Here is a 15,111-nt window from a genome sequence, read left to right on the forward strand (position 1 = left end):
GCTTTTCTCTTAACTCCTTGGGGCGCCGCTCGGCGTTTGATTAATCAGGCCCAGCCGAGCAGGGAAGTGCGACTTTCCAGGGCTCCGCCATCGATAGGGGGAGCCAGCAGTCTGGGTCCGACCATTAAGCGGCTGGGCGGGGGGAGTTAGAGGGGCGTCGGACGCCGTGAGACACCAGGCTCGGAGGACGGGAAAATGGCGGCTTTAGGGTCCCCGGCGCGCACTTTACGAGGCCTTCTACGGGAGTTGCGCTACATGAACGCGGCCACTGGCCGACCTTATCGCGAGACCGCGGCCTATCGGTACCTCGTGAACGCTTTCCGTGCACATCGGGTACGGAAGCCTGTGTCCGGGGCTCCAGCGTCTCTTTCCCGGGAAGGGAGGGAGAGTCGGGTCTGGGGCGCCTGCGTTTCTGAGGCCAGCCCTTCCAACCACCTCTGGTTTGGGCCAGAGAAAACCAGGCCCTAGGCTCTGGTCTGTGGCCTAAGCGCCGGGACTAACCAAGGGCCTGCCGGAGAGCGAAGTCGCCGTAGGCTGGAGCCGTCCCTGAGGATTTCCTTGGCTGGTCTTTGCATGTGCAGAGGGGCAAGTCAGGCAAGGGAAATGGTGGGGGGAGAGAAAAAGGAGGTACTTGGTGGAGAGTGTGGGGTCACTAGCCACAGCACCTATCCAGCATTCCCCTCGCCCTTCCCCTAATAGAGCTATTCTGAGAAGCAATTTGTGAGGCAGAAAAGAAAACTGTAATACGTGAGGAATACTGGGAGCTTCTTGACGAGCAGGAGCTGTGTGCGCCTTTTAGACCTTAACTAGAAAACGGTAGTGAGGTTGTACTGTCAGTTACAAGGTGAAATATGACCAGATACATTTTTTCTTTCTGTAGCAGAAAGATATGAACATATGGGAAGCCATCTTTGGGATATTCCTTGTGAAATCCACACTTGCCATCTGCCTTAGGCAGGAGCCGGTGGAACGTAATTTCATTTTTCAAATGAGGCACCTGAGGCTACTGAGGCTCGGGGACAGTGACCTGAACAAGGACATGTATAGGAACAAGTAGAACCTAGGTTACCTGGTTCCCAAATAGGAGTCTTCCATTTAATTGCTGCCTTTGGAGTTGTGGATTGGGCTTGGAAAGAAGTTGCAGCCTATCTCAGAAATAGTAAATTGGAGAGTCAGCTTGGCCTTTAGGGAAGGAAACTTACTGTCCTTTGAGCAATGTGAGCAAAGGGAGAACCATCATCTTAACTGTTCAATTTCTGAGCCATGGAAGTTAGAATGCAAAATGTTAAGACTAAAATTCAACTTTTTTTTTTTTCTTGTGAGGAAGATGAGCCCTGAGCTAACATCTGCCAATCCTCCTCTTTTTTTGCTGAGGAAGACTGGCCCTGGGCTAACATCTGTTCCCATCTTCCTCCACTTTATATGGGACGCCGCCGCAGCATGGCTTGACAAGTGGTGCGTGGGTGTGTGCCTGGGGTTCCGGGCTGGCCCCTCAACTAATTTTTAAAAGGGCACAATGTTAAGGACTTCTATGAACTTGGCTTACAAACGACAAATAAGATGCACATGGGTCCTGTCTTAAGAGGCTTCTGGTCCAACCGAGCAGCCATACAAAGAAGCACTTAGAATAAATAAGTGCTAAGGGAGTAAACAACAGGAGGTCCTAGTATAAAGAAGGGGTAGGCTTTCAGGAGGAAATTCATTAAACGAGGATTTGAAGGATAACTTGGAATTAGTAAGCAAATGGGCTTGGGGAAGATGAGGTCCAGATAAAAGCAGCTGCACTCCTGGAAGCCCAGCGGTGAGAAGAACTGACAGTTGAGAATGGTTAAAGCTTAGTGTGTGGTAGGTGAAGTGGAGAGATGTGGTAGGCAGGAACTTAAATTTTATTGTAAATGTCACGGGAGGTCATTCTTAGTTGTTTTTTTGTGTGTGTGTGTGTGAGGAAGACCAGCCCTGAGCTAACATCTGATGCCAACCGAACCTGCGAACCCTGGCCGCGGGAGACCCCACTTAACCGCTTCACCACAGGGCGGCCCCTCATTCTTAGATTTTTAAGAAGGTGACATGATTATAGTTGTACCTTACAAAGGCAACGTTGTTCCAATTCAGAGAGGCTTGATAATGGCTCTGAAATTTCTTGGAAATACATCTGAAATTCATGCTAAAAATTCCCAGAAACACCACTGTGGAATGCATATGAGGATGTGGGGAATGGTTTCTATTTCCTGCTGGCTCAGCGCTAACTCAATAACCATCTATGCCCGTTTTCTCTATCCTTTCCCTAGGCTGACGGGAGTCAATTAGGGAGGAACCTCTCCTTTCTCCTTAGGGATAATACAGTTTTCTTTTTCATTTGATCTCTTTTGGTCTCTTGTGATTTATTTTATTTTATTATTTATTTATTTATATATTTTTTTGATGAAGATTGGTCCTGAGCTGACATCTGTTGCCAATCTTCCTGTTTTTTTTCCTTTTCTCCCCGAAGCCCCAGTAGATAGTTGTATGTCAAAGTCATACATCCTTCTGGTTGCTCTATGTGGGACGCTGCCTCAGCATGGCTTGATGAGTGGTGTGTAGGTCCACACTCAGGATTCGACCCGGCCAACCCTGGGCTGTGGATAACCACTAGCCAAGAGGCTGGCCCCTCTCTTGTGATTTATTTGCTGTGTATATTGCTGACCCTTCTCGCCTGACTCCTCATGACTCAGGCTCAGCTGAATCAAGATCAGTATTCTCCTCTGCTACACTAACATAGCATTCCTGTTTCAAATCCTGTCAATTTGGGCTATGTAATAGATATGGGAGTTACCCTTTGTTGATATTTGACATTGGTGTTGATCTCGCATAAATTTTTTTGTGTGTGTGTGAGGAAGATCAGCCCTGAGCTAACATCCATGCCAATCCTCCTCTTTTTGCTGAGGAAGACCGGCTCTGAGCTATCATCTATTGCCAGTCCTCCTCCTTTTTTTGCCCCAAAGCCCCAGTAGATAGTTGTATGTCATAGTTGCACATCCTTCTAGTTGCTGTATGTGGGACGCGGCCTCAGCATGGCCAGAGAAGCAGTGTATTGGTGCACGCCCAGGATCTGAACCCTGGCCGCCAGTAGCGGAGCACGCGCACTTAACCGCTAAGCCACGGGGCTGGCCCCTCTCTTAAATTTTTAATTATAAAACTTATATTGACTAAAGCAGGTGAATTCTATTTTTGAGCAGCTTATGAGTGCCATTTTCACATATGTGATCTGTAGATCACAGATCATAAACCATACATTCTAGTATTCAGATTCCAACCCTAGATATTCAAATAAAGAAAGGTCAGAGAGGGCCGGCCCCGTGGCTTAGCGGTTAAGTGCGTGTACTCCGATGCTGGCCGCCCGGGTTCGGGTCCCGGGCGCGCACCGACGCACCGCTTCTCCGGCCACGCTGAGGCTGCGTCCCACATACAGCAGCTAGAAGAATGTGCAACTATGACATACAACTATCTACTGGGGCTTTGGGGGAAGAAAAAATAAATAAAAATTATAAAAAAAAAAGAAAGGTCAGAGAAAGGGGTTATGTAGGCAGTGGTGCCCAGAGATTAATCCACAGTTGGACAGGGCTCCTTAAGTCATTTGAGGCTAGACATACATTTCTGTCTCACCTTTCCTGCCCTTTTCTCACAATCTCAGAACACAAAACTAGTCAAGTAAAGGACAGTGTACTAACAATCTGGAAATGATGAAGAAAAAACAAGGTTTGGAGTCATTGGGGACTTCCAAATGGATACGGAGTTTCCAGTTACTTCAGGTCATCAGAATCTAGATTTTTCAGATGGATAAGTAAATTGTGAGAGTGAATATAAGTAATATGAATATATGCATATTACTTTTATATATAAACATTCATTTTGTCACTGTTGAGGACAAAGCTATTATTTTTCAGACAAATTAAGTTTTTAATTTTCATTGAAAGGCATATGTCACATTAACCAAAGTCATAGAAACATAAAATAAGGCAGCCCTTCATTTGTTTGAAAAGGAGAAAGTTCTATATTATATTCCTTAGGTGACATTAGTGATTAGTGACCTGATTCTAGTCCCCATCTCTGCCATTAACCAACAACTGAGCTTCTCTGGGCTTCAGTTTCCTCATTTGTAGAATGAGGGAGTTGAAAGGAGATGACTTTTTCCAGTACTAAAATTTGAAGATGCTCAATGAAACTCCTCAGAGAAACTCCTTGTAAAATTCCTCTTCAGTTAACTGGAGGTCAGCTTTCCTAATCATCAGTAATTACAGAGTGCTTCCATCTATGTATTAAGTATACTCATATACATGTTTGTATTTCCTCTGTGCAACTTACTTTCATTCTAGAGAATGCTTGTTTATTAAATCTTTTTCTGTGGCCTTGTATCTGTGGCTGGGCTGTTAATTGAGCATCTGACCTTGCTACTTCTCTAGGTCACCAGTGAGAAGTTGTGCAGAGCCCAACATGAGCTTCATTTCCAAGCTGCCACCTATCTTTGCCTCCTACGCAGCATCCGTGAACACGTGGCCCTTCATCAGGAATTTCATGGCAAGGGTGAGCGCTCAGTGGAGGAGTCGGCTGGCTTGGTGGGTCTCAAGTTGCCCCATCAGCCTGGAGGGAAGGGCTGGGAGCCATGAAAATGGAGAGACTCCTTGGATGCTGCCTTCATACAAGAATTTAATCATTTCTATCATATGTATTTATAATTAAATTTTTTTTTAAGTTTAGGATTTTTCTCTGTAATTTTGGTGACTGTTTCTTAGGGAGGTTTCATCCTTACTCTCGGTTAATTTACTGAACTTCCTACACTAGGCTGATTGATGTTTGTGATCTAATTCTAAAATACAAGCCTATTTTAAGGAATTCAAATGGTATAGACATATAAAATAAAAGCCATCTTTTTCCCTTGTCCCTCCCCTCGGCTATCTCCATTACCAGGTGGTAACTATTACTAACAGTGTGGTGTGCATCTTTCCAGATATTTCCTATGCATATACAAACATACAATTATACATAAGTACGTTTATTAAAAAATACACAAATATGATGTGTTAAGATCTTGGCCGGCAACAGATGGCACACTCAAATAGGGTTACTGAGGAGAGTTAATGAAGGGATATATAAAGATGTGGGCTGAATTAAGGTCAACAAGATGGTGCAGCTCCTAGAAGATAGCACAATGGGAGAGCTATAACCTCCGCAGGCCTGACTGAGTTGACCCTTAGGATAGGAACATGGCCACCACTCATCTGTAGGCCACAGGGAGGAAGTCCAGGGAGAGGGAGATGGATGAGCACACTGACCTCTCCTTCTGCCTTCTACTCTCCCTGTCAAATTGCTGTTCCTCTTGAATCCTCTATCAGGGTGAAGGGCTCCACCATGCACATGGCTGGCCAAGTAAACTTGGGCTTCCTTCTTTATTCCTCTCTCTCTTCATCTCCACATCCAATCAGTCAGCAATTTCTGCTGCTGCACTGGCTCTAACATCCTTTTCCCCTCTCTATCTTCACTGCCTCTCTTCTAGTTCAAGCACTGATAATCTTTTAGCTGAACTGTTCAACTAGTCTCCTAAATGGTCCCCTTGCTTCTAACATCTTCAATTCCTCAAGTAAAAATTATTCTCTTTCTGTAAACTACCAGCAGTTCTTTATATGTGCCTCTTTGTGGTATATGCCAGTTTCTTATAGGCATGTCTTACAACCTCTTTTTCCCTGGACTGCAAGCTCCTTAAGAATAAGGACCATGTCTCATTCATCTTTGTAGTTTCCAAATTATCTTCCACAGTGACTTACTTAGAGCATTATTCAATCAGTGTTTTGAATACATGCCTCAGTTAGTTCTACTCCCTACAAGGAGTACAATCTGAACAGAACTATTCATAAAGCATTTTAAAACACCATCTCTTTCCTCTAAGATATTAACATTAAAATAATAGTATTAAGAGGTCAAACAAGTATTTATTCGATTAAACAGATCAAAAAAATAAAAATGTTTAACATACTTTTTTCTCCCCCTGTTTTATTTCATGGGCATGGGTATATTATTAATATTATCTGAAGATGTTTTACTTCGGTAAGAGGAAGAAAGCAAAAGGATTAAGATAGGTTGATGTTTTGATTTCCTTTGTTGTTACAATATTGTATATACAATAAATAACATTTTTAAAGAAAGAGATTTGAGGCAGAGTTGCCTAACAGAGTAAGAAATATTTGTTGTGGGTTTGAGTCATACAGACCTAGTTTTTAATCCCACCTTTACAGTTTACCAGCCGTGTGATCATGGGCAGGTTAGTTAACCTGAGCTTCTGTCCTCTTCCGTAAAATGGGGATGCCAACAAGGTGGTTATAATTAGTAAGAATAATGTTTACATTGGGGGCCGGCCTGTGGTGTAGTGGTTAAGTGCTCATGCTCCGCTGCTGGCGGCCTGGGTTCGGATCCCAGGCGCGCGCTGATGTACTGCTTGTCGGGCCATGCTGTGGCGGTGTCCCATATAAAGTGGAGGAAGATAGGCACAGATGTTAGCCCAGCGTCAGTCTTCCTCAGCAAAAAAGAGGAGGATTGGCATGGATGTTAGCTCAGGGCTGATCTTCCTCACACATACAAAAAATAATAATAATAATGTTTACATAAAATACTTGCACAGTACATAATGAGTGCCTGACAAAAAGAAAATCTTATTGTTTTCATCTTTTTACTATACTGTCATTCATTTATCATGAACCCTTCTCTAAGCCCTACTGCCACCAATCTTCTAAAGTATAGATAAGTTATTTCTTATGGCTTAAATAATTTGCTTAGGCCATTTCTGTTCATATATATTCAAACCTGTAAGTCTTATTAATGGTTTTACCATTAATTAGTTAAAAAATTAGCTGAACTCAATGTTAGAAATAGAAGGAATTGATTCTGGAACACAAACGATAAACTTTCTATACTGGGAAGGTCTCAGAACTAGGGAATCCTGAGGTTTGGGCACCGTGTTAACTGACTAGTTTTCAATGTGGTACGTGCTTTATCACATTTCTTCATTTGCTGTGTCTTTTACCCTCTCCTTTAACTTCAACTGCTTCCTTTCACTGAATTCTATTAGCATTTAAATTTATGCTCAAGGCTCTTCCATCTCAAAACAAATACTTGGCCTCTGATTCAAGTGCCTTTTCAGCTACTACTTTTTCTTGTTCTTATTCACAAGTTGAATGAATGTATTCAATGAACTGAATGAATTATATTCATTTTCTACACTTTTTAATCTTATAAAATAAGTTGTATTGAGGTATAATTTACATATAATAAATATGCCCATTGTAAGTTTACAGGTCAATGAATAATGACAAATGCACCTGTGTAATAACCACCCCAATAAAGCTATAGAACATTTCCATCGCCTCAAAAAGTTCTCTTGTGCTCTTTTGTAGTCAATCCCCCTTCTCCACATCTGGCAACCACTGACCTGCTTGCTGTCACAGTAGATTAGTTTAGCCTGTTCAAGTATTTCATCCAAATGCAGTCATATAGTATGTATTCTTTTGAGTTGGTTTCTTTTGCTCAGCATACTGATTTTGAGATTAATAATCCATATTGTTGTGTGTATCCACTTTCTGCATTTTTCACTGCCCATTCATGCTCGATCCACTGCAGTTTAGTTTCTGCCCCTCCACTCTACCAGAACTGCCTTGCAAGCTTATAAATGACCCTCAGGTCACTAAACCCAGCAGGCCATTCCTTATCATGCTTGATCCCTAGGGAGCCTTTGACAGTATTTACCATTCCTTCCTTTCAGCCTTGGCTTTTTTTTTTTTTTTTTTGTGAGGAAGATCAGCCCTGAGCCAACATCCATGACAATCCTCCTCTTTTTGCTGAGGAAGACCGGCTCTGAGCTAACATCTATTGCCAATCCTCCTTGTTTTCCCCAAAGCCCCAGTAAATAGTTGTATGTCATAGTTGCTGTATGTGGGACGCCGCCTCAGCATGGCTGAAGAAATGGTGCGTTGGTGCGCGCCCAGGATCCGAACCTGGGCCGCCAGTAGCGGAGTGCGCGCACTTAACCGCTAAGCCACGGGGCTGGCCCCTCCCCTTGGCTTTGATGATACCACATTCTTCTGTTTTCTTCTCTCACTCTAGCCATTTGTCTTCAGTTTCCTCTTCTGCATATCCCCTATATGTTGGTGTTCCTCGAGTTCAGACACAGGTCCTTACCTCACACCCTACATGCTTTCCCTGGGTGATCCCCTCTACTTCCCAGGCTTCAGTTATCATCAACAGGCTAACTCCAGTCCAGACCCTCCTGCCAAGCTATAGACAGCACCACTTAGATGACTCAAAGGCATCTCAAATTCAGTGCCTCCAAAGTGGAACCTCATCATCTTCCCCTATAAATCTCCTCTCTGTTATTCTCATCAGTTTATTGACAGTTTCATTCAGTCACTCAAGTCAGAAATCTGAGTTATTCTTGACTGCTTCCTCTCTTTCATATCCTCAGTTAAATAATCACTAAATTAATTAGATTCTACCTCCTAAGAATCTCTATTGCTACTATCCTAGTCCAGACCTCTTATCTCTTGCATCCCTTTCCTGAAACACTGCCCTCCCTAATTGGTCTCTTTAACTCCAAATTGCTCCCTTCAATCAATCCATTCTCCACTGATCTTGTCACTCTCCAGCTTACAATCCTTCAAAGTTAAACTTGAACAATGGCCTCCAGGATCTGGCCCTTGCCAAATCTCTTCAGCCTCATCTCAACTCTCCTTATACTTGAGAGTCCAGCAGTACCAAAATTCAGTTCTAGGAGCCATGGTCTTTTTTCGACATTTTGATGTTCTTTATGTATGGAAAGCTCTTTCCCCTAATCATTTTCCCCTTCCCTAGCTAATTCCTATTAATTCTTCAGATCTCAGGCTAAATTTCACTTTCTCTCCTTTCTTCCTTCAACAAGTGTTTTTGAATGCCTACTATGTGTTCAACATTGGCTTAGGTATCCTTATCTTTTCACTCTTAAAAAGGTGAAAGTGGGAGCTGGCCCGGTGGCGTAGTGGTTAAGTTTGCACACTCTACTCCAGTGGTCCAGGGTTCACAGGTTCTAATCCTGGGTGTCGACTGACGCACTGCTCATCAAGCCATGCTGTGGCGGCATCCCACATACAAAATAGGGGAAGACGGGCACAGATGTTAGCTCAGGGCCAATCTTCCTCACCAAAAAAAAAAGTGAAAGTGTCTTTTTTCAAGCAACATGGTTTATATATGCTTATTGCTTTTAATTCCTCTGTCTTTAACAGACCAATCAACTAGCTCTCTCTGTTCAGGTTTGGCTCTTGCTATTTCTTCTGCATAGACTTTAGATGTTTATGCATTTTGACTAGAACTGTTTCTGGCTATAAGGTATTGAGTTATTAGCACTCTGCTTGTCCCTTGTCTGGGTCCCTTGTTAGGGATGCAAATATGAACATGATAAGAACGAAAGGTTCATATACCAGGATTATGTGAGAAGAAAAGAAATCTGTTTTGTTTTAAACTAAAGGTAGGCTAATCCAAGGCACATTCTATTTGTAAGGTAAGTTTTTAATTCACTCAACTAGGATATATATAATTTATATTGAATTTGAATTTTTAAATTTACATTAAAATTAACAGTAACCATGTTTATAAAATTTGATAGTAGGTGTGTACTGATGCCCCAAGAATAATTGCAATATTCAATTTTACTATATAGCCTTTAATTATTTACTATATTTAGTTTATAACTTACAATAAAATGAAGAGTTCTCTGCTTGGATGGCTAGCAAAAAGTAGGTTACTTCTACCTATTCTAACTTTTAATTTTTATTTATTTTTGTGTGTGTCTGTGTGTGTGAGGAAGATTAGCCCTGAGCTAACATGTATTGCCAATTTTCCTCTTTTTGCTGAGGGAGATTGGCCCTGGGCTAAGATCTGTGCCCATCTTCCTCTACTTTATATGTGGGACCCCTGCTACAGTGTGGCTTGATGAGTGGTGTGTTGCTCCTCGCCTGGGATCTGAACCTGCGAACCCCGGGCTACCAAAGCGGAGCACGTGAACTTAACCACTACGTCAGCCGGCCGGCCCCTATTCTAATTTTTAGTTATCTAGTTTCTACATGTATAGATTAACCCTACTCTTATATAAGTTCCTGTTTCCTTATGAGACCTTGTTCCTGAAGAGGAATGGATATCATTGCTAGAAGGTACACATAGACATATTCACAGAGGTTTTTGCTTTTGTTTTTTTCAGATGATAAGATTAATACATAGCTACTAAAATTTTTAAATTAAAAAAATTTTTTTTTTTTTTTTGGTGAGGAAGATTGTCCCTGAGCTAACATTTGTGTCCATCTTCCTCTATTTTGTATATGGGATGCCGCCACAGCATGGCTTGATGAGCGGTGTGTAGGTCCGTGCCCAGGATCTGAACCCATGAATCCTGAGCCACCAAAGTGGAGCGTGTGAACTTAACCACTAGGCCACTGGGCTGGCCCCTAAAAAATTTTTCAAACAGAAGAGAACAAACTTCCAATTCTGTTAATGATAGTCTAGGTAATTTAGATTAACCCTTCTGTTGAAGACAACTAAAAAAAGAGGATGAAATATTTTTTAAAATTCTTAAAATCAGTAAAGAGCTATTAAGATAGGGAAATACTGAGCCAAATCTTAGGAGAAGACAAGAAGCAAGAAAAGTAAGTGTTGGGGCTGGCCCGGTGGCACAAGCGGTTAAGTGCGCACGCTCTGCCGTGGTGGCCCGGGGTTCCCCGGTTGGGATCCTGGGCGCACACCGACGCACTGCTTGTCGAGCCATGCTGTGGCGGCGTCCCATATAAAGTGGAGGAAGATGGGCACGGATGGTAGCCCAGGGTCAGTCTTCCTCAGCAAAAAGAGGAGGATTGGCAGATGTTAGCTCAGGGCTGATCTTCCTCACAAAAAAAAGGAAAGAAAAGAAAAGTAAGTGTAGCACACAAAGGCACATTTTTGGCTTTAGGGCATTCGCCAATTTAGTAGCAATAGCTTCAGTATTGCAACTGAGCTGCACTTTTGGTGAGCTTGTAGGGCTGGGGAGACAACAGGCAAAGTCCAGGGCCCACCAAGGTAGGCACTATAATAAACCACACCTACTTTTTAAATTTTTTTCTGAGGAAGATTCACCCTGAGCTAACATCTGTTGCCAATCTTCCTCTTTTTTTGCTTGAGGAAGATTAGCCCTGAGTTAAGATCTGTGCCTGTCTTCCTCTATTTTGTATGTGGGACACTGCCACAGCATGGCCGGTGAGTGGAGTAGGTTGGCGCCTGAGATCCGAACCCGCGAACCCAGGCCACCAAAGAGGAGCGTGTGGAACGTCAACCATTCAGCCATGGAGCCAGGCCCATACCACACCTACTTTAAACCAGAACTCTGAAGTTCACCCTCAAGGGTGAACTGGAAGTGAAAAAGTCCTTGCCAGGCTTTCAGCCCATATTTTTGTCATTTTGGTGGTCCAAAAAAATTGAGGCCTTGAACCTGTATTATGGTGGTCCTTGACTAGTAATGTCTTCAGTTACCTATCAGAGAAAAATAAAGATCCTTTCTGGAGGAAGATAGCATTATAGTATATCTTACTTAGGGCTTATATTACTCCTATACATATTTTTTCAAATACATGTTCAGCATACAAAGATAACCGGACACACAAGAAAACAATACCCTATAAGTGAAAACCAGCAGAAACAAGAGACAACAGAAACAGAACCATGAAAAACTTCAGATATTAGAATTGGCAAACTTGGATTACAAAATAATTGTGTTCACTAGGGTCAAAGAATAGCCAAGCTTGGAAATTTCATCAGGGAACCAGAAACTATAAAAAATGACACAGTAGACTTGAAAAAGAACCCAATCAAAATTCTAGAACTGAAAAAATGAATTCAATTGATGGATTTAACAGCAGACTAGACACAGCTGAAGGGAGATTAGTGAACTATAAAGTCTGTCAGAAAAAGAACATTAAGAAGGCAGCTTGGCAAAACAAGGTGGAAAATTCAAAGAGAATACAGAGATATAGAGGATACAGGGAAAACTAAGATACATTTATTTGGAGGTCCAGAAGTTGATGAGTGAGAGATAATATTTGAGAATAGCTAAAAATTTCCTGGAATTAATAAAAGACATCAGTTACAGATTCTAAAAGGTCAATGAATCCCAAGCAGAGTACATAAAAATAAATCCACACCCAGATACATCATAGTAAAATTGCACAAAACCAAAGGCAAAAAGAACAAAATTTGAAAGCAGCCAACTATCTTCAAAGGAATGACAGACTGAGAGCTGACTTTGCAGGAGCAAGTAAAAGACAGTAGAAAGAGAGAATCTATGCCAGAAGAAAATAACTTCCAGCCTGGAATTCTATACCCAATAAAAATATCCATCTAGGGCCAGCCCTGTGGCTTAGCGGTTAAGTGTGCGCGCTCCGCTCCTGGCGGCCCGGGTTCGGATCCCAGGCGTGCACCGCTTCTCCAGCCATGCTGAGGCCACGTCCCAAATACAGCAACTAGAAGGATGTGCAACTATGACATACAACTATCTACTGGGGCTTTGGGGAGAAAAAAGGAGGAGGATTGGCAATAGATGTTAGCTCAGAGCCGGTCTTCCTCAGCAAAAAGAGGAGGATTAGCATGGATGTTAGCTCAGGGCTGATCTTCCTCACCAAAAAAAAAAAAAAAAATCCATCTAGAATCAAGAAAGGCAAAATAAAGATCTTTTCAGATAACAAAAATGGGAGAGTTCTCCACTAGCCAATCAACACAAAAGCAAACTCTGAAGCAGGTTAGGCAAACTTCCTTAAAGAGCCAGATAGGAAATATTTTAGTCTTGCAGGCCATACAGTATGGTATCTGTCACAACCACTCAACTCTGAGGTTGTAGTGCAAAAGCAACCACAGACAACAGTAAATGAATGAGCCTGGTGGTATGCCAATGAAACTATTCAGAAAAATAGGCAGTGGGCTGGATTTGGCCTGAGGACTGTAGATTGCTGACTCCTGTCCTAAAGTTTAAACTTCAGACAAAAGGGAAATGATCAAAGGCAGAGATTCCAGAAGGAATGAAGAGCAAAGAAAGTGGTAAATAAATAAACATTGATTATATGAAACTCAGTTTTAAAAAACATATAGAACTAAAACACATGATAATAGGAGCATATAATTTGGGAAGAAGTTGAATGGAGTTAGTTTTCTACGTTCCTTGTATTATCTCTCTGGGGGAAGTGTAAAGGTATTGATTAAATTAGACTTTGATACATTAAGGATGCCTGTAATAACTTCTAGGGTAACCACTACAAGAATAAAAACAGAATAAAACTTCCAAACTACTAGGAGAAAAAATGAAATGATTAAAAGGCAGGCAAGAAAGAAGTTAAAATTAAACATAAAACAGGGGAGACAAATAAGAAATGTAAGAGCTTTAAACCCAAACAAATAAGAAATATAAGAGCTTTAAACCCAAACATGAGTAGTGACGTGAATATAAATGTGCAAATACTTCAATTAAAAGACAGTGAAAGGGGCCGGTCCCGTGGCTTAGCAGTTAAGTGTGCGCGATCCGCTACTGGCGGCCCGGGTTCGGATCCTGGGCGCGCACCGCTTCTCCGGCCGCGTCCCACATACAGCAACTAGAAGGATGTGCAACTATGACATACAGCTATCTACTGGGGCTTTGGGGGAAAAATAAATAAATAAATAAAATTAAAGAAAAAAATAAACTATATGCTGTTTATAAGAGATACATCTAAAATGTAAGCAACCAGAGAGGTAGAAGGTAAAAGAAAAATAAAAACTAAAATCTCTTCACTAACACATAATTATTCAACATTTTAGTCTATTTCCCTCCTAAGGATGTTGTTTTCAGGATAAGATCATACTGTACGTATAATAGTGCATCCCTCTAGGACGTAATAGTTTGTACATTTTTCGCTTATTGTAAATTGTTTTCTAAGAATGATATTCCTAGTATTTGGAGTTGTTGGAATTTTGAGTTCTCTGAATGACTGGAGAGAAACCATTTGGCCAGTTACTCAAGACAATGTGATCCTAAAATTTTTATTGGCCCAATATGCATTTCAAGGGATCTTGGGACTATGGTCACTATTTCATGTTAATTTTTTACTGATCTTGCTAATAAATCATAAGTTCCCAGGCTATGCATATAAAATTTTAATGAAACATTTTTACCATTATTTTTCCAAGTATCTAGGAAGTACCTATGTCTCATCTTAAGGAATTAATATTTTACAAAAAGACACCAGGCCTGGCTCTGGGCCAGGCATTTTGTTAGCTTAGTTAGTCCTCACAACAATGCTCTAAGGTAGGTATGTTTATCTCCATTAGACATGAGATTAAGAAACAAATTGCTGATGGTCCCACAGTTAGTAATGGGTCGACCATGGTTTTGAATCCAGGGTGAGGGCAAGCTATGAACCCACAGGCTTGCTTTCCCGTTGTCAGTGCTGATGATACACTGAAAAGGCCTTCCTCTTCAAATTTCTCTTAAGCTGGAAAAAAAATTCTCTACAAGATCACCTCCTTTCCTCAGAACACTGCATAATTTTCATAGTTCTAAATCCAGACTAACAGCTTCCTGCTATTGTAAATGACGATGATTAATCCGAATGGGTTAGATCACCGTTTCATGTATTAATTTCAGGTGTTATATCTTGAACTTGATTTACCCCAGTTCGGGGAGCTTAAATCCTCTATGCATAGGTGAAGGGAAATAGCCGGATGTCAGATCTGCAGGCTCCTTTTGTTGGGGGTCAGGCAGCAGTGAGAAAAAGCTCGAGACTACACCATTCTGGGTGGGCCCCTTAAAACAAGTTAATCGGTGAGCGAGTATTCGTCAGGAATACGCCAGTATTAGCTACCAAGGCTGCTAACCTCAGTTGAACCGACGGGCTCGGTCTCTACTTACTTTCGACTCGGGCTAACCCTCTGGCACTTTTGCTAATTTGGGTCTGGTTCGCCAGCACGGCGTGCGGCACGGCCCGAGCCAACCCACAGCCGGTAGCGTGAGGTTTGCTGCCTCGGGCGGATCCGGCTCGAGGGTCGGGTGAAGCATCAGAGTCACGCGAGATC

The 15,111-nt window shown here is 42.0% G+C and overlaps 1 protein-coding gene across 1 annotated transcript; it reads left to right on the top strand.

The window, feature by feature from the left end:
* The first annotated feature begins 150 nt into the window (after nt 1–150).
* Nucleotides 151–4,733, top strand: FMC1 (formation of mitochondrial complex V assembly factor 1 homolog). The gene is made up of 2 exons (XM_058531185.1): nt 151–333; nt 4,440–4,733. Exons 1-2 carry the CDS (start codon nt 196–198, stop codon nt 4,641–4,643), a joined length of 342 nt encoding a protein of 113 aa, XP_058387168.1. The 5' UTR covers nt 151–195; the 3' UTR covers nt 4,644–4,733.
* The last annotated feature ends 10,378 nt before the right edge of the window (nt 4,734–15,111 follow it).

The sequence above is a fragment of the Diceros bicornis genome, chromosome 3 (genome assembly GCF_020826845.1).
Source record: "Diceros bicornis minor isolate mBicDic1 chromosome 3, mDicBic1.mat.cur, whole genome shotgun sequence".
In the NCBI taxonomy this organism is placed as follows: domain Eukaryota; kingdom Metazoa; phylum Chordata; class Mammalia; order Perissodactyla; family Rhinocerotidae; genus Diceros; species Diceros bicornis.

Coding starts and splice junctions, on each gene's coding strand:
- FMC1 (XM_058531185.1), top strand. CDS start 196: ATGGCGGCTTTAGGGTCCCCGGCGCGCACTTTACGAGGCCTTCTACGG. Junction 334..4,439: donor ACGCTTTCCGTGCACATCGG/GTACGGAAGCCT, acceptor CTACTTCTCTAG/GTCACCAGTGAGAAGTTGTG.